Here is a 21,206-nt window from a genome sequence, read left to right on the forward strand (position 1 = left end):
TTGCACACATGTATATTTTGTCAGTAGGCAGGTTAAGTTCGTAAATGGGCCATGTAGGTCCACGTTATCATATAGCCCCCATATAACGGAATTGTTTCAAATTAGGTATTTGAAATTCGAAATAGATACTACAGCCTAAGGCAGAAAAATATCTATGAAGGTCCACGTCTTCGTATAGCCCCCATATAACGGTACCCCCCGATATTCAGTATTTTGATGATTTTAGATTTTGGTATTTGAAGTTCGTAATAGATACTGCAGCATAAAACAGAAAATGAGCCATGTAGGTCCACGTCTTCGTATAGCCCCCATATACCGTACCCCCTGATATTCGGTATTTTTATGATTTTAGCTACATTATAAACAGATTTTTCTTCAAGTTTCAGATTTAAATATTGTAATAACTTATGACAAAAGTTGCCTATGCAGGTCCACGTCGTCGTATAAGCATTCGGTATTTTTAAGATTTTAACAGGATTTTTAACTGATTTTATTTATTTATTTTTTTTTTTTTTTTTTTTTTTTTTTTGAAAATTGCCAAATTTGTACCGAATGGTGGAGGGTATTAAAAGTTCGGCCGGGCCGAACTTACAGCTTTTTTACTTGTATTTTTTTTTTAAGTTGACCTTTTGTTGAGAAGTTACCGAAAGGAGTGGACCGATTTTGTTCATCTCCGAACTCGATCTAAATTTGATAATAATATTACGATACACCAAGTTTGGACCAAATCGTATACTCCCTTCGAGAGTTATCGTGTGCACCAGCTAGACAGACAGACGGAGGGACGAACATCGAAATGCCCTGAAACGGATTGAGTACAAAGAGACTTAGGATCTAAAACCGTTATTTCAATGAGGCACTTTTTGGAGATAATTTCTGTAGAGATAATTTTTTTATAATGTCATCTTTGGACCGAAAAGATTTCAAGGCTCTCTCTTTCTCTCTTCTCTTCTATACTCAAATGATCTTCCATATATACAGTGAAAACCTTGCTAAAATTGCATTCCCTATTTGGAAAAAAAGTTGAAGACCTTCCCGATATTGTTTACAATGCAATGTAAATGAGCGGCTTTTAAATAACGTTCCAAACTGAAACACAGCTTGAATACAGTCAACGTTTTGCTCGAAAGAAGAAAGGAATTGAAATAAACAGATTTTTTTTTTAATTTTATTTCATTTTATTTTGTTTCTTTCTTTTGTTTTCTTCGTGCCTTCTTTTTTGTTTTGAAATTGAACAAAAAAATTTAATTGATAAAAAAGAGTTATATTTTTGTAAAATAACGTCCAGCGGCAGCAGCTACAGAGCTACAGCTACAACAACAAAAACACAAAAAACAAGAAAAACAACAATGGGAATTTATCTGAAATTTAAAAACAAAATAAAAATACCCAACAACAACAGCAAATGAAACAAACGAATGTGTTTTGAAGAAGCAGAGGAAGACAACAGTCCGAGTAAACAACAACAACAAAAACAGTGTAAGCAGCAGCAGCAACAATAGCACAAACATCGATTCCAATCAACAAAAGTCCAGCGCACGAATAGTTTTCTTAAGGAACTCGAACGGATAAGACTGAACTTCGTATTTCGAAAATAAGCGCGGACGGATTGCGGTTGATGGGTGTTTTTGTTGTTTTCTCATTCTTTCTCAATTTTTGTTTTTAAATCGAATGCAATTCTCTTCCAATTGAAACGTAACAACGAAATCAATACAACAACAAAAAATAATCAATCAAATACAAAATAAAATATTGAAAATTCAATACAATGTGATTCAACAGTGATTATCTTTCAGAATTTCACGTAGTGCCTCCGTGTGTGTGCGTGTGTGCATTTGTGTTTGTGTACAAGCCAATCTTAATCACCTTTCCGCATTCGATAGAGTTGGCGCATGATGTTTAACAGAAATATGTGATTTTTTAAAATAAAATAAATAAATCAATAAATCTCTACAAAAGTGCAATTACAGTGTGATCCATAGAAATTTACAAATACTGAAAAATATTTTTGAGAAAAATAAAATCTGTGAAAAAAATGAATTTAATACGACCTCTAAGGCCGTCCAGAAGTAGGCGCGGTTCCAGCAATTTACATAAAATGGATTTACGGTTTCTACTGCTACTGGGATTATGGATATCAAACAGCATCATTGGATGTGCAGCAAGTAAGTAAATATATATTTTTAATTTTTTAATCGGTTCAGATGTTATAATGAAAAACTAACTAAGTTTGGCCGGTCCGAACTTTTAGTAAAGGAAACATTAGTACCCATTATGACCCACAAATACCAATTTTTAGACAATTTCGTGGGAAAATGTGTCAAAAATCATCAAAATACCGAAAATCGGCAGGTACCGTTATATGGGGTCTATACCAAAACGTGGCCGATATATCTCATTTTCAATACCAACCATCCTAGACACAATACAAATTGTTCTGCTAAATTTTGACGCTCAACGTCAAATTATGTGGGCTGTATCGTGATTTCAATTGATAAATGGATAGACTGACGAACGGACGGGCAGACGGACATTGTTAAATAAACTTAGAATTTTATGCTGATTATTAATATATATACTTTGTAGGGGTCTACGACGAATATTTAGGGATGTTACAAATGGAATGACAAAGTTAATATACCCTCCTTTTCAAGGTGGAGGGTATTAATTATTCACAAAGAAAAATGCTTTAATTTCAGTCAATTAAATTATTTTGATTTTTTCCTAGACTACAAAATTACCTAGAAAATTACAGGAAACCACCCCGATAAGATTATGCAAGCAGGACTGGGAGGTTCCGTCCATTTTAATATTTTTGAAAATATTAGAGTTTAGATCCTAGGAATCTATGCAATGTAGCTATATAGTGTCATTTGTAAAATAAATTAACCCTCAATCCACCAAAACGTCTTAAAACTTCATTAAGATATGATCGATCGAATCAAAATATTCTGCAAAATATATTAAAACATCAAAACTTACCTAAAATCCGAACATCTGTAGAAGTAACAAGTACAAAAGCAGCTAACTGCGCCCGGATCAAACTTTTAATATCCTGCACCCTTTTGAAGGAACTTGAAAAATGTCCAAAAAATTCCATTGAAAAATACCGCTCAAAGGAAAATAGTTATATGGGGGGCTATACGAGGACGTGGTCCTGTATATACAATTTTTTGTCATGGCTATATATTTTTTGTCAGAGGCTATATGAAGCCGTGAACCTATATAGGCAATAGGTTGTAGTACTTATTACGAGCTTCACATAGGAAATTTAGAACAATTCCGGTGAATATTAAAATACCAAATATAGGGAGGTGCAGTTATATTTGGGCTATATGAAGAAGTGGACCTAAGTTCGGCCCAGCCGAATTAAAAGCCCTTTTAACTTGTTTTATTTTTTTTATTGGATTTTCGTTTTCATTAAAAAGTTGTCGAATGAGTCTTAGAGAATTGTAGTGCCAATAAAAGTGAGAATACGTAAGAGGGTTTTTTTGTGGCATGAGTCATCGTCTGGTTTTTTCGTAAAAAACAAAAACAAAGGTATTACTCCATATTTTTCGAAAAAAAAAACAAATGACTTTATCAACTAAATTTGCGAAATTTGAAACAATTCTGGTGGGTATTATCGTTTAAATCATAAAAATACCAAATATGGGGAATTACCGTTATATGGTATACATACGAAGACCTGCACCTGCATAGACAATATTTTGTCACAGGTTGTTGTTCTCATTTAAACCAATTCCTGTGAATAATGTCGCAAAAATCATCAAAATACCGAATATAGTGGAAGCCACCAAAAAATGTAACAAAGTCAAACGCCATAATTTTTACATTTTGTTTTCGGTTTTATTGAACGAAAGCAAAACATGTCGGAAATAGCATCAAATTTTAGAATTTGTTTAGATTTGTTCGAATTGGTCACCTTTGGAACGGCCACACGCTGCCCGAATGTTGCTCTGCGGTATTTTGGCCCATTCCCGGCGAAGTGCATGCTTGAGGTGATTGACATTTTGGTATTTTTTAGTGCCAAACTTGCTTTCCAAAATACTCTAGACACAACAGTCCAACGGATTGGTATCCGGAGATTTTGGTGGCCATTGTGCGCTGAAAATGAAGCGGGGAACCTCATTTTGTAACCATTCTTGGGTGGAGCGTGCTGAGTGCGATGGTGCTGAGTAATGTTGGAATGTCCAAGGTCTGCGGTCAAAATGTTTACGTGACCCTTTAGAATCTTTTTGGCGATAATATTCGGCATTTTTTCTTATGTCACGGTCGATTATTACGAGCGAAGAGCGACCATCGGCTGTTATGGCGTTCACATTTTCATCTCACCTCTTTAGCAAGTAAACACGATCATTTTGTTTGTAATGCTGGACAGAAATGTTTTCTCAACGGAGAGAGAGAGAAACCCAAATTCGGCAGTTCACCACTTTCGGCCAAGCGATGCAACTCATTAGCTCTTTTGAGTCTATTTTCTTTCTTTTCGGTTGCGGTGCAAGTTCTTGCACTTTTTGGAATTTCAATGGTCCCGAACTCATTTTTCAATATTTGCCGAATGTAATATTGCGATACGTTCAGCTCACGAGCCATTTTTCGGCCACTGCGACACGAGTTTCGATCAAGTCGTTTCTTTCGAACCATTTATGCTGATGTTGCTGTATTCTTCCGTCCACTTCCTTGACGTCGCGCTACGCTACCAACATCACTGAAACGAGCGATGGTACGAGAGAAAGATTTATTCATATTTAAATGCTGGAGTGCTCTAACGATAGCCACTTGTGGTTTTCCAGCCAAATATAAAGAAATCAAACAATAACGCTTGAATTCCATCACGAATAACTTTTTCTCTGGAAAATTCTCATCAGAATGCTTTTGTACACATGTAAACAATATAATGAGCTGTCACTGGAATAATTTTAACAGCTGTCGGACGAGTGGCTTAGAAATGACAGCAGTAGACGATTTAGCAATGTCCGTCTGTCTCTGTGTATGTCTGTCTTATTGTTGTAAATTCCCTATCTTTCGAATGAATTGAGTTAGAAGGCCAGTAGGCAGGTTAAGTTCGTAAATGGGCCATGTCGGTCACCATTTTCAATAGCCCCCATAAACGGTGCCTCCCTTTATTCCCTTTTTATTGGTTAATAATTTCATATGGATCGGGTAATAAATGCGAACTGTACTTTGTTCACAAAAATACATTTACAGACTTACGGACATGCATAAATCGACTCAGAATGTGATTCTATGCAGATCATCAAAAGGAACTATGAGTCTATCTCGTTTCCTAAAGAAGTTATACGCTCCACCATTTGGAAGGAACTTGAAAAATTTCAACAAATTCCGAAAAATACTGTTTAAATGATGACCTTTATACGAAGACGTGGAACTGCATACGAAATTTTTTGTCATATGCTGTACTACCCATTAAGAACTTCAAATACGAAATTTGAAATTGCATTGCCGGAATTGGTTAATAATTCACAAATCATTTGTTTGGCCCAAGGACGAACCCTATTAAAATTGGAGATAATCGGTAAAAATTTAGATATAGCTCCCATATGAATCTTTGTCCGATTTGCCTTTTATTGTGCACCAAACGTGTAATATCAGTCCGAATAGTATGGAATTAGGCATTTTGGAAAGCCTATAGTGTCAACTATAATTTGGCATAAATGTTGAGAACTCCCAAAATGGGAACTATTTAGATTTTGGGAGATTTTTTAAAATCCAAAAAAAAAAATTATTATTTTGATACAATTCCGGAACAGTTTTAAATTCATTAGCTTTCAAATAAAAATTATTCGTTATGGAATTCAAGCGTGATAGTATGGTTTTCTTTATATTTGGCTGGAAAACCACATGTGGCTATCGTAAGAGCACTCCAGCATTTAAATGTGAATAAATCTTTTGTTTCTCGTACCATCGCTCGTTACCGTGATACTCGTAGCGTAACCCGACGTCAAGGAAGTGGACGGAAAAAATCAGCAATATCAGCAGAAATGGTTCGAAAAGTAAAGAAGCGATTTGATCAAAAGCCGCGTCACGTCGAAAAATGACTCGTGAGCTGAACATATCGCAATATTCCATTCGGCAAATATTGAAAAATTAGCTCGGAACAAAGCCATTTAAATTGTAAAAAGTGCAAGAACTTACACCGCAACAGAAAGAAAATAAACTCAAAAGAAAATAGACTAAAAATTTGGTTCGCCTGGCCGAAAGTCAAGGCCGAATTTGGTTTTACTCCCATGAGAAAACATTCGTTGTCCAGCAGTTTGTAAACAAACAGGATGATCGTTTTTACTTGCCAAAGAGGTCAGCTGAAGATGTGCACCTTCGGTTGGCCACCATAACAGCCGATGTATTAATGGAACGTGGCATCAGAATAAATGCCGAATATTATCGCGAAAACATTCTGGAGGGCATATGAAAGCCTTAGGCTCGCAAACATTTTGCCGCAGACCTTGGACATTCCAACAGGACTCAGCACCATCGCACTCAGTACGCGCCACCCAAGAATGGTTACAAAATTAGGTTCCTAGCTTCATTTTCTGCGCACAATGGCCACCAAAATCTACAGATGCCAAGATGCTATTGTGTCTGGAGTATTTTAGAAAGCAAGGTTGGCACTAAAGTGTCGATCACCTCCAGCAAGCGCTTCGCCGGGAGTGGGCCAAAATACCGCAGAGCAACATTCGGGCAGTTTTGTTATCTCAACCTGTAAGTTCGGCCCTGCCGAATTTAAAGCCCTTTTAACTTGTTTTATTTTTTTTTTACCGGATTTTCGTTTTCATTGGAAAGTTATCGAATGGATGTTAGAGATTTTTAGTGCCACTAAAGGAGGGAATAAGTAAGAGGTTTTTTTGTGGCATGAGCCATTGTTTGGTTTTCGAAAAAAAAAACAAAGGTATTACTCCATATTTTTCGTGAAAAAAAAACAGAAGACTTTATTAACGGACTACAAATATGAAATTTGAATCAACTCCAATTAATAATGTCGCTAAAATCATCAAAATACCGATTATTGGGAGGTATCGTTATATGGGGGCTATACCAACACGTGAACCTATATGTACATATCATGTTTGGTGCATCAAATATGTGAAATCGGCCGAAAATATATATGGGAGCTATATCCAAAACTGAACCGATTTTAGTATAATTTGACAAAATTATTTTTGCTCCTAATTCCGTTACACACTCCCAATTAGAAGACTGTATCTGTAATCGATCAATAGATATGTCCATACAAAAACTAAATCTTTTGGAGGTACCTCTGATTCTGATGCTTTATCTCGAGTTCCAAGTGGAACTTAAACAAATTGTATAGCCTTTGTTACTTTCAGGCTATGTTGTAATATATTTTGAAATTTTCAGGAAAATCTGTTTAGCAGTTTTTGAGTCTATAAATTACAAACAAACAAACAGTCAAGCGTAGAAATATTTTCCTCTTTTATAGAATAGATACGAATACGATTATCCTTTTTTCTTTCCACTTAAACCAATCGAGGATCTTCTCTGTCACCCATGTTGATCTTCGGAACCGATAATTGGGTTGATAATAGTTTATTTGTTGTCTTCAAAACAATAAATAATCACTTCTTTAATATCCAATTTGGGGTGTTACCATTCAATACTTCTTTCAAACCTTGTGGTGTTGAATAACAAATGTTGTGTCGTTGAAAATACTTAACATGCCATCATTGCGTCAAAGCCGCTGATAACAAAGATGATGATGGTGGTGGTGATGGTGATTATTGTTTCAAAACCATCTAATGCCTGTATCCAGTTACACAAATAAAACCCAAAACAACAACAACAATTAAAAGTGTCTAAAACTGCCCTCCTACACTTCCCGCTACACAAACTAATTGTTATTTACGCTGACACACCTTATCAGTAGTGGTCATTCCTTCATTCTTTTGTTTTCTGGGGAAATGCCAAATATTCCGAAAAATAACAACAACAACAACAATAAGAAAAAGATATCGCTTAAGAATTCGTTTTCCTCTTCCTATTGGTGAGTGAGCGAGTGAATACCAGCCAGGTCTTGCCTGCCAGCCTGCTGGTTATCCAATCCGTTAATATTATTATGTGCAAGCTGCAATCTCCTTTCCGTTTCGTCCCATACATCAACGGACACTATGTAAATATCAAATGACCGTTTGTGTGAAGGGATTGCTAGCTGGCTGGCTAAATGGATGGGTCCATATATACTAATCGCTGCATTCAGTAGCTGTATTCGTCGTGATAAGGTTAATACTGTGTGTTGTGACTGACTGACTGATATCAAAAAAAAAAAAAAAAAAAAAACAAATAATAAAAAAACACAACTCGTCAAAAAAAAAATACGCCAGCCAGCTACGATGCTACCCCAACTTCTCCTCGTAATCTTATGCTGCTTCTTGTTTCCATTGTTTTTATTATTTGTACACAAAATAAATCCATAATCACAATTTTCTAAAAATAGAATGATTTAATAGTGGATTTTTTTTTCGCTTGGTCCACAGCCATTTGATGCTGGGTTGTGAGAGACATTGTTGGAATGTCGGAAACATAAATTACTTGAATAGGGCTATTCCCGTTACTAAAGGTGGGTAAACATAGAAGGATTTTTAAAGTAGTCACTGTGTTGAGGGTATAATATCTTTGTGCATTTTTTGTAACATAGAGAAGGAAGCGAGATAGACCCACAGTTCCTTGGGATGATCTGCATAAAATCACATTCTGAGTCGATCTATGCATGCCCGTCCGTCTGTCCATGTATTTTTGTAGATAAGGTACAGGTCGCATTTATAGACCGAAATTTTGTATAAATCATTTTTTTTTTTTTTGGCCCAAGGACGAACCCCATTGAAATTGTAGATAATCGGTCAAATTTTAGATATATATATCTTCGTCCGATTCGCTTCTAATTGTGCACCAAATGAGTACTATTAGTCCGAATTGAACGGAACTTGGATGGCATATACGACCAAATTGAGCCTAGAAACCAATATGTCAAATTTGGTGGAAATGTTTTAGATATAGCTATAGCTCCCATATATGATGTTCATCTGATTTGTTAAATTTGTCCTCCACAGCCCTAATATGCACTCCGTAACAAAAAACATTTCAGGGAAAAATATCAGAAATAACCTAGAAATTCCTCTGCCAAATTTTATCGAAATCGGCTAAGATTTGGATATAGGTCCCACATATATTGTTCATCGGTTTTATTAAATTTGTCCCCCACAACCCTTATGTGCACCCCGTAACAACGATATTCAGGGATAGATAGATAGATAGAAGTACTTTTGCCAAATTGTATCAAGGTCTGTTCTGATTTGGGTATATCTTTTATAGATATCTTCAACCGATTTCGGGTTAATTGTGCACCAAATGGCTAATATCAGTCCAAGTGACCTGAATTTTGACACATCCGACCGAATTCAGTCTAGAAGCAAGTTCAACAAATATGGTAAAAATCGCTTCAGATATAGCTATAGGTCCCATATATAAGCTTCATCCGATGTGTTATTTAAGTCCCTCACATTCGTAATATACACCCCACAATAATTTTATTCGGTGCCAGTTATCAGATACAGCACAGAAATGCCTCTGCCAATTTTTGTCAAGATCGCTTCAGAGTTGAATGTAGGTCCCATATATTCAACCGATTTCGGGTTAATTGTGCACCAAATGGCCAATATCAGTTCAAATGGTGTGAGTTTTGGTACTTCCGACCGAATTCATTCTACAAACAAGTATTTCTAATTTGGTGAAGCTCCCATATATTTGTTTCATTCGATTTGGTGTTTAAGTCCCTTACATTCGTAATATGCATTCGACAACAATGATATTTGGTACCAGATATCTTATAGAGCTCGGAAACACTTTTATCGACATCGGCTATGATTTGAATATAGCTCCCATATATATCTTCAATCGAATTCGGGTTTATTGGGCACCAAATGGACAATATCAGTCCAAATGACCTGCATTTTTGCACATCCGACCGAATTCAGTGTAGAAGTAAGTACAGGGTGAGATGAAAAAACTACAACAAAGTTAAACTCCATAATTTTTACATTTTTTTTTAAATTTTATTGAATGAAAGCAAAAAATGTAGGAAATAGCATCAAATTTTAGAATAAGTTTAGATTTATTCGAATTGGTCACCTTTGGCTCGAATTATGGCCTTCAAAACGGCCAATGAAACCGTCACAAGCCCCCCGGCGAAGGGCTTGCTTGAAGTGATCGACACTTTGGTATTTTTTAGTGCCAACCTTGCTTTCCAAAATACTCCAGACACAGGATTATTATTCGGAGACTTTGTTGGCCATTGTGCTCTGGAAATGAAGCGAGGAACCTCATTTTGTAATCATTCTTGAGTGGCGCGTGCTGAATGCGATGGTGCGATGGCGCTGAGTCCTGTTGGAATATCCAAGTTCTGCGGCCAAAATGAGCGCCCAAGGCTTTAATACACCCTCCAGAATATTTTCGCGATAATATTCGGCATTTATTCTGATGCCACGGTCGATTAATACGAGCGGAGAGCGACCATCGGCTGTTATGGCGGTCCACATCATCACCATGGCCGGCGCTTGTGTTCTGGTGGCCGAAGGTGCACATTTTCAGCTGACCTCTTTGGCAAGTACACACGATCATTTTGTTTGTTTACAAACTGCGAATGTTTTCTCATCGGAGAAAACCAAATTCGGCAGTTCACCACTTTCGGCCAAGCGAAGCAACTATTTAGATCTTTTGAGTCTATTTTCTTTGCGTTGCGGTGTAAGTTCTTGCATTTTTTGTTATTTTAATGGCTTTACCCCGAACTCATTTTTCAATATTTGCCGAATGGAATATTGCGATATGTTCTGTTCAGCTCACGAGCCATTTTTCGGCCACTGCGACAAATTGCTTCTTTACTTTTCGAACCATTTCTGCTGATGTCGCTGTTTTCTTCCGACCACTTACTTGATGTCGTGCTACGCTACCAGTATCACGGTAATGATCGATGGTACGAGACACAAACGATTTATTAACATTTAAATGCTGGAGTGCTCTGACGATAGTCAATTGTGGTTTTCCAGCCAAATATTAAGACATCATGCTTGAATTCCATCACGAATAACTTTTTTTCTGGAAAATTCTAACCAAATGCTTTTGTACACTTGTAAACAATATAATGAGCTATCACTGGAACAATTTTAACAGCTGTCGGACGAGTGGCAGTCTGAAGTTGGTTGCAGTTTTTTCATCTCACCCTGTATATTCAATACCTTAAACCTCTCCAAGAAACCCATCATGTATGCCATGGTTTTGTAGATCTACATTCTTTTTTCAGCTGTGTCTGTTTTTTGCACGATGAATTTGTTGCGGTGTATATAATAGTCTTTCTAGGGTGTTTTGTTCATTAAACGCGCTATCATTCAATTCCTTTCAAATAAATGACGAATCTCCGTAAAGCCCGTAATTTTGGTGTCGGTGTGAAGCAGGCTTTCTAATATTTTATCATGCACCCTAAAGTAATTAAATTTTACACGTACTCACACACGTTATTGTATGTAACATAATTTCCTCACACATTAAATGCCATTAAAAAACCTGTTGCTGACATCACAGTCCAGCTTGACCATCTTCTGCTGATGACGCATTCAAAATAATTTATATGTTAATTCGAAAAACAGCAATGCATGAACAAAACATATATCGATAATTTAAATGATAATGAATTGAGTAAATAGTAGAGGACCAGCAGTGTTTATATGACACTAAGCGTATATATATGACAAATCATTAAATTGGATTATCTGAAAACATGTACGCAACAGATGTTGAATAACATATTATAGAAGGTATGCGAGAGTTTTGATAATTGGAAAAATATATATCGCTCATTTAAATGTACTTAGCAAAGATTCTTACTTTTTAAGCGTTTTATAGATTTTCGCTTTACTAATGCCAAAATACATGATTACTTCTAATTATAATCGAGTTCCTGAAATATAACACAAAGAACCCCTTAAGATTTCAATTTAATTTAGAACTTGACCGAGTCATTGATTATGGCTGTCGAAAAGTCCATTTTCAGTAGAGTTGGGCAATCTAGTTTACTGAGCGGATTGATCTTCCTCGTTCCTTTCCTCAAAATGAACTTGGTGGTTTGCCGTTCATTCATATTAGGTTGTCAGGTTATACATTATATACTAAATGGCTACCATGTACAATTATATTATTAAGGGATGTAGTTCCGGAGGCTTTTGCTGGAGACTGTGTTTTGTGATTAAGTCCCCATTTGTTGAAGTAGTTGTGGAGCGTATCCGTACCCGTTCAATCTTCTTTCCACTGCGCTTCCGAAGCGACCTCATAGCGCCAATAAAATGTCATGATTCTCCTTCCGGTGGTCCGGAGATTACCCTGACAGTTCAAGCTTTGATCCCTGGATAACCCCTAGTAAGCAGCTTAGACAATTTGTCATCAACTCTAACCCGAAAGACGCGATCCTGAAGAAACCTTGCTACCATGTGCCAGGTTTGTTCATGGAATCCAAATTAATGCGTTTCGCATAAAATGCCATGTTGCCATACCGTATCAAAGGCTTTGGTGAAGTTCAGATCAAAAGCTATTGTTCCCTTTTTGGACTTTAAATCATCCGCAACGTATGTTGTAAAGGCTGCAAGGGTATGTGTTGTAGTGTTTTGCTCTGTTTCTGAATTGTCAGACTCAAAATATCCACATATCTTCAATGATTCGACACAGTAGGAAGTTTTCAAACAGCTTCCTAAAGAACGAAAAGGGGAGATATCGGTATATAGCCTCAGGGCTTGGGAACTGGTAAAACTAATACCTCCTTCAAGGCTATTGGCAAATAGCCGATGTTGAATAGCCACATTGTTAGAAAAAGAATTCACGAGCCTTTTTTACAGCTATATCGGAAACTTTATCGATGCCACAAGGCTTCTTCGGTGACCTTCATTGCTTCTTTGCTTCTAAGGTTCTATAGTTTATCCTACCATGTCTGGATAAGCAAAACATTTTTTTCTACCAGCGAGGTGCATCGATGGTAGACCCATCTGTTCTGAATTCTTTCCCAAATTCAACAGAGGACACGTGATTTCGAATACCTTCCACGTCTGTATTGACCAGGTTGCGGGAGTAATTGTCTATTATTTCCGCGAACTGGTGAATATTCTGTATATCTCACAGGATCTCAGCTTTTTGTGTGTTATCCGGGTAACTACTCTAACTACTCTACTGTTTATAATTTCTTTTGGCTGTCGTAAATATAGGCCTGCGGCTATCTTAACCTTCACATATGTTTTCGAATTTACCTCAGTGCTCTCCAAATAGCTCTTGAATTATATTAACTGGTATGCTTAGGTTTCTTGTGTCGGCCTTAAGGATTGGATGGCGATCAGGATCTGCTATTCGTCTTAAAATTCACCGTAGCCTTTTCCGCTTGGCACGTGATTTCCAATACCTTCTACCAATTGACCAGGATGCGGTAGGAAATGTCTATTATTGCCGCAAACTGATGACTAAAATGTATATCGGCTAGGATCTCAGTTTTTGTGTGTTATCTGAGCTAACCACTTTACCATTGTTTATAATTTATTTTATAGGACTGCGTATCTCTTGACCTTTCCATATGTTTTCGAATTCCCCTCAGTGTTTTCTGAAAGTAGCTCTTGAAACTGTATTATTATGCTTAAGTTTCTTATGTTGGTCTTAAGGGTTGGATGACAATCAGGATCTGTTGTTCATCCTAGAATACCCCGTAGCCTTTTCTTCTCGGCTATGAATTTAAGGATGTTGGATGAAAGATCTCTATGGGAACGACTCCGAACTTCCTATGTTGGCACGTTGTTTTCAATGGCTCTAGCCATTTATGCATTCATGGATTTTTCAGGAATAAAGTGGGTGAGCAACTCTCTAGTCGACGGCCGGTGTTTGCTGCGTTCCTCAAGGTTCCCTCCTTGGCCCGATGTTATAAAAGATATTTTCTTGCGATATCCCGACTCCTCACTTTCGCGGTCTCCTCCTGACCTATGCCCATGGTATCCCATTAGCCTTTTCCGGTCCCCTTGTTGGGTCGGTCAATAGGCGCGCTAACGAGTACCTCGGTGCCCTCCATCGCTACTTCATTAGATGGCGCGTAAAGTTGAACGTAGAAAAAATGCGCTACTGTCTTCATTGGTCGGCCGGACATAGTCTCCCCTAATTTTAGGAAGTTTTTGTCAGTTATGAAGATAGACTCGATTCAGGTTCTTACCTCGGATAAGATGCGATACTTAGATGTGATATTTCATTAGACACAGGTTTTCTGTACCCCACGGGGGTTTCCGTTCCCCAAAGAGGCAAAGACAATAGTTACGATTCTATCCACAGAAAGGATCTGCTCATGCAGTTCTTTAGCCACGAGTTCTTGTTATATTGAACATGTAGAACATTGCTTCCTCAGCTCTTTCCATGTCATCAATGGGCAGGCACATCTCTATTTTTTGAAGTCGTGTACCCTTAAGAGTGAAACAGAATCCTTTTTATTATTTTATCGCAGCCTAGGTTATTTAAACAGTCAGTATAGCCCCCATATAACGACAGCTCCCTAGTTTCGGTATTTTAGTGATTTTAAAGACATTACTCACCGGAATTGGTTAAAATTTGCTATTTGCAGTTCATAATGGATGCTACAACCTATGACAGAAAATTGTCTGTGCAGGTCCACGTCTTCGTATAGCCCCCATATAACGGTACCTCCCGATATTCGGTATTTTGGTGATTTAAGCGACATTATTCCCCGAAATTTTTTCAAAGTCGGCATTTGAGGTTCGTAATGGATATCCCCATATAACGGTACCTGCCGATATTCGGTATTTTGGTGATTTTGGCGAAATTATTTCCGGAATTGTTTAAAATATGGTATTTGAAGTTCGTAATGGATATTACAGCCTAACACAGAAAAATTTCTGTGCAGGTCCACGTTTGGTATAGTATATATACAGGGTTGCCCATATTCGACGGATCTTTGGGCCCATTCCAATCGACGAGGCTTGTCCGCAGGCAACATACTTTGCGTCAATTGAATTTTGTACGGGAACAAATGCAAATCAATGCGAATAATCCGTTGTAAAATGGACCGAACCATGCCCAATTGCTGAGAACGGCGTTTTTGGGATGTTCTTGGGGGACCTCTCAACACTGGCTCGTACGGCACCGATATTCTCGGCCGATCGCCTTGGTCGACTTTTATATGGCCTCTTCGGATTAGAAAGAACCTTACCAGTCGAAATTTTTTCTAATAAACGCTTAATGGTGTTCTTAGAAGGCACACTTCTCACATTTTTTAATGTTTTAAAAGCACGTTGAGTTTTCACAATTGACTTCTCCTGTTGAATGTAAATTTCAACTATTTCAGAGCGCTTGCGTGGCGTGTATTGGTTCATGGTAAAAATCTCCTTGGACTGACGCTTCAAACGCGGTATGTCATTAAGCGATGTGACATCTCTGTCAAAAGTTATAGCGTTGCCAGATGGGTCCGTCGAATATGGGCAACCCTGTACCTGCCTATACATTATTCACCGAATTTTTTAATTTTTCAAGTTTCACATTTCAATATTGTATTGGTTTACGACAAAAGTTGGCTTGCCAAATTCGGCAGACAGGCTTAAGACAATCAAAAAGGCGTTTTATGTATTCTTACTTTTCTTTAATTTATTGTGATTAGTCAATTATCCGGTTTTAGCCGGGGAGAGATTTTGTATGTAAAAGCACCATTACCCGTTAAACTGTCTCGTATTCCGCAATCGTATCTTGAATAGATTCATCGATGAAGCGAATATCCCCCCCGTCAGTAGAACACCTTTTGTGTACGCACTTATTTCCTCCGTAGAATTTTCTTTTGCAGGATAAGGTATAGTATTTCTGGTTAACATCTACAAGGTCCTCTTGGCTTTAGGTATAGCGGACTTAATGTCGCTTAGGGGAACCTCACACCTACGCCTCATGCACGCATCAACAATTTTTCTAAGCTTTGCAAGTGTTCACATTTGTGTGTGGTCTTCAACTCGCCTGGGCAATCAGCCAATTCACATTGAATACGCAATTTTTCTGGGAAAATATCTAAACCCTTCGTTTTATTAAATTTCCCATCGTTTGGCCACCGAATAACCGTAACGTAGTTAATTTATGCCCAAATTTCCACCTGGTGGACTTTCTTATCACATGGAATCTATAACTCATGCAGTGGTGAAAGAAAATACGTGCCTCTGCCAAAAACTGCCCAGTCGCCGACAATTGAAGGCGGCCGACCGGCTCAATTGAAAGCACAAAATTAAACAGAATGCGACAAATTGATGTCAGTCCATTGATAAATGATGATGTTCGGACCATGGCTGGTGTTGCATTCAATTAATTAATTTGTGTTTGCAGAAACTGTGTCACACTCACACACACACCACACATTGACAGCAGGCTAAGCATTCCGCCAGCCAATGGGGAGTGATGGAATTGCTGGCTGGCTGACTAGCTAACTGAGTGTAATGTTTTTCCAACGAATCTTCACACATATCGGTAACATCGATCGTGTCTGGACTTTGTACTGTTTTGCAAATTGAGGAGAAAAACTTGGACACCACCGATGGACGATATTTCAATTTTTCCTGGCTGACAATGGCCAAAGCAAAATATTTCAAAACGACTGCCACACCACCGCCAACATCAGCAGCAAGAGAAAAAAGACAGAAAAATCACAGATCATTTTATATGATTTGTCTTTCATGTGTGCCACAAATTTAAAATAGTTGAGCGATTGCCACCTACACCTCAAACTCTTATGAAAGTTACAGATAGGCCTATTGTCAACTATTTAAAAAAATTACAGCGATTCGTCATTCACATCACATTGTGAATTCGTTATTCTCTGTTGCTCCGTTGTTATGATCTTCAATCAAGTCGATGGCGCATTTTCATCTATGGAAAATATTACCCGCGATTATCATGATTTTCTACAATTTTATTGTTATTTATTGTTGTTCCCTGTGCTTTGTTGTTGTTTTTTAGCAAATCGTTACTCGCAATTGAGTGCAAAAATGTAATGAGTTATCGCAATTTTATAAATATATTTCAATATTGATTTCAGACACACATAGAGGCATATCGTCGTGCCAAATTTAATGTTAAAATGTGTTATTGTGATTGAAATGATAGAACAAAAGATAAACTCAGGCCTATTTAAAAGGTCATCTGATAAGATCAGCTGATTTTATCCGTATTGTCAAAATGCATGCAATTGTGAATTATACGCATGAAAACGTAAACAAAAATTTTGAGAGTACTTTGACACATCCAAGGTAGATCTATTAGGTTGTCGCATCACCCCACCTGACGGCACCTTTAAATTTCAAAACATGTTGTTGTAATGCTGAATTCGCCCTAAATGAAGGCAAAACAAAAACCAGTAAGGAAAGCTCAAAAGTCGGGCGGGGCCGACTATATGATACCCTACACCACTATGCATATTTAGTAGAGCTCTCGTAAAAGGTTTATACAGGGCATTTCAGAGCTCTATGAGATATTTGGTACAAAATCAAAATCTATCTAATTCTATCGTGCATTTTACGAACTATAGCTATCTCTGAACCGGGTTTCTCCAAATTTGACGTATTAGCTTCTAGACTGAATTCGGTCTTATGTACGAAAATTCAGGTGATTTGGGCTGATATTGGCCATTTGATGCACAATTAACACGAAATCGGATGAATATATATATGGGAGGCATATCCAAATCGGAACAGATTTTAATAAAATTAAAATCAACTATTTTTGGGCTTTATCTGATATCTGGTACGAAATATCATTCCTGTGGAATGCATATTACGGATGTGAGGGACTTAAAGACCAAATCGGATGGAAGATATATATGGGAGCTATAGCTATATCTGAACCGATTTTTACTAAAATTGGTGTACTTGCTTCTAAGCTGGTTTCGGTCGGATTTGCCAAAATTGATGCTATTACGGCCATTTGGTGGTCAATCACCCGAAATCGGATGAAGATATATATGGGAGCTATATCCAAATCTGAACCGATTTCGATAAAATTTAAAACAGCTATTCCTGTGCTCCATCTAATATCTGGTACCAAATATCACGATTGTGGAGTGAATATTACGAATCTAAGGGACTAAAACACTAAATCGGATGAAACATATATATGGTTGCTATATCTGAACCGATTTTCACTAAATTTGATATACTTGCTTCTAGGCTGAATTTGGTCCGATGTACTAAAATTCAGTCCATTTGGACTTATATCGGACATTTGGTGCACAATTAACCCGAAATCGGATGAAGATATATATGGGAGCTATATCCAAATCTTAACCGATTTCGATAAAATTACAAACAGCTATTTCTGGGCTGTATCTTATATCTGGTACCAAATATCATTCTTGTGGAGTGCATATTACGAATGTGAGAGGCTTAAACACAAAATCGGATAAAACATATATGGGAGCTATAGCTGTTTCTGAACCGACTTTCTCCAAATTGTTGTATTTGCTTTAAGGCTAATCTCGGTCACATGTGCCAAAATTCCCATTTGGGCTGATATTGGCCATTTGGTGGTCAATTAACCCGAAATCGGATGAAGATATATATGGGAGCTATATCCAAATCTGAACCGATTTCGATAAAATTTAAAACAGCTATTTCTGTGCCCCATCTAATACCTGGTACCAAATATCACGGTTGTGGAGTGCATAGTAGGAATGTGAAGGATTTAAAGATCAAATCGGATGAAAGATATATATGGGAGCTATAGCTATATCTGAACCGATTTTCTCCAAATTTGATATACTTTCTTCTAGGCCGAACTTGTTTGGGTGTGCCAAAATTCAGGTAATTTGGACTGATAGTGGACATTTGGTGCACATTTAACCCGAAATCGGATGAAGATATATATGGGAGCTATATCTAAATTTGATCCGACTCTCACCAATTTCAATAGGGTTCGTCCTTGGGCCAAAAAATATTGTTTGGAACATTTCATCTCAATCGGATAATAAATGCGACCTGCATTTTGTTCACAAGAATACATGGACAGACGGACAGACGGACGGACGGACAGACGGACAGACGGACTGACATGCCTAAATCGACTCAGAAAGTGATTCTATGAAGGTTCTCAAAAGTAACTATGGGTCTATCTCGTTTCCTTCTCCATGTTACAAACAAATGCACAAAGACATAATACCCTTACCACTATGTGGTGTAGGGTATAACAAAGTTTGTTTATGTCTTCATCACTAAAAGTATTTTTTTTTTCTCATATTTCAAAAAAAAAGAAAATGAAAAAGATGAAGTGTTCCGGCGGTGAATCCACGCCATGTGGTGCAATTTTATTCAAATCCTAGGTTTTGAGATTATGTATAGCACTGACCTTGACATGTAATTTATCGTGGACATTTCCAGATGGCCCAGACGAACCGGCGGCTGCAGCAGTCGCTGCCATGAGGGCTTGCAACATCGTGGATCCTCCTCTTAGATTTGCATGGGTCCTTGCTAGCCCTTTACGGCCTTACTCTGTTGTATAGCCATTTTACTTTGCTGTTCCAGCTTTTCACCAGAGTTATGACTCAGTTGGTCTTATCCAAACTTCCACTAGCCCCAGCTCTTCCAGCCTTCTGTGGTCTGTGAAAACTCTTTGTATAGTTTGAGGAATTTGCATCGGCCCTGCCACCAAGAGGGGTTAGGTATCCACCAAGTGGCTACTAGCCGGATTGCTGTGAATTTTTAAAGGACTTTTACTGGTGGCGATATTGGTGGTATGCTCTTTCTTTAAAACCATTAGATCCGGAACACTTGCTACTGTTGTGCCATGTGCTGGAGTCGGTGTAACCTCCGATAACCAACATTGACTGGAATATTAGTGGTATTTGTCGAAGACGTAGAAGATATTACAGTTATGGGCTTGTATAAACATTTTGGGGGCTAACTATCAACTTGGGGCAATGGTCCCCAAGAGTCGTATTGTAACTGAGCCTAATTTCACACACAACTTTAAATGTAAACAAACACCTCGTTTCTGATTGGTTGAAACAAATTTGCGCAAACTTTAAATGTCATGGCGAATGTATGTTTTTTGCCTTAGATGCCAATTTTGACATTTGAGGGTACCACAAAAGTTGCTTTGTTGAAGTAATTCGCCGATGCGGTTACCTGTTAAATCTACCTTGGACACATCGTCTGATTTTGAAAATCGTTTGTAATACCTTATTATTGCGCCCCACACAACACTTTTTAGATGCATGGCATTTCTAGGTCAATGCAAACAAAAGCTTTTCCAGCTCTATATTTTTCCGTAATTAATTTGTCTAAATTTATTGCATAGAAAACTGATTCCCATCTCTGATTTGTGTACATACAATTGATTTATGACTACACATTTTGACAATGAGATGTTGTCAAAGGATTAATTAAAACAGGTAAAAAACAGCTAAGTTCGGCCGGGCCGAACTTTTTATACCCTCCACCATTTGGAAGACATTTAAAATATTTCAAAAAAAAAGTCGAACAGAAACCGCTCGCTATATGGATGCTATACGAAGATGTGGCCCTGCATAAGTTATTTGTGTTATAGGCTGTAATAACGATTCTGAACTATATACGAAATTTGAAATAATTCCGTTGAATAATGTCGCAAGAATCATGAAAATACCAAATATCTGGGGGTACCTTTATATGGGTGCTATACTAAAACGTAGACCTACTTAGACAGTTCTCTTCTAAGGGGTAAAGTACTCCACGGCATCTTCTTGTGTGGATTTAAAGAAAATTCCATTGGAAAACTTGGTTGAAATAACCAAAATACCGAATATAGGGGGGGGGCAGTTATATGGGGGCCATACGATCTCGTGGACCTATGTAGATAATTCTCTTCCAGGGGATAAAGTACTCACAAGGAACTCCTTGTGTACAATTTCAGAAAATTCTATTAAAAAATCTGGCTAAAATCAAAATACCGAATATCGGGAGTTTCCGATATGTTGGGGCCATACGATATCGTGGACCTATATAGACAATTCTCTGTCAAGGGGTAAAGTACTCATAAAGAGCTCCTAGTGTAGAATTTCAGACAATTCCCTTGAAAAATGTTGCTAAAATCTTCAGAATACCGAATATCGGGGGTTACAGTTATATGGAGGCTATACGACATCTTGGACC

General features: G+C 37.6%; 1 protein-coding gene across 1 annotated transcript in view; it reads left to right on the forward strand.

Annotated features, from left to right (window-relative positions):
* The first annotated feature begins 1,569 nt into the window (after positions 1-1,569).
* Positions 1,570-21,206, forward strand: part of LOC131800419 (platelet-derived growth factor receptor alpha-like) — a 59,595-nt gene continuing 39,958 nt past the window's right edge. The window contains 1 exon segment of the mRNA XM_059124552.1: positions 1,570-2,165. Coding sequence (XP_058980535.1) covers positions 2,036-2,165 — 130 coding nt within the window. The 5' untranslated portion in view covers positions 1,570-2,035.

Source organism: Musca domestica, unplaced genomic scaffold, assembly GCF_030504385.1.
Source record: "Musca domestica strain aabys unplaced genomic scaffold, Musca_domestica.polishedcontigs.V.1.1 3, whole genome shotgun sequence".
NCBI classification, from domain to species: Eukaryota; Metazoa; Arthropoda; class Insecta; order Diptera; family Muscidae; genus Musca; species Musca domestica.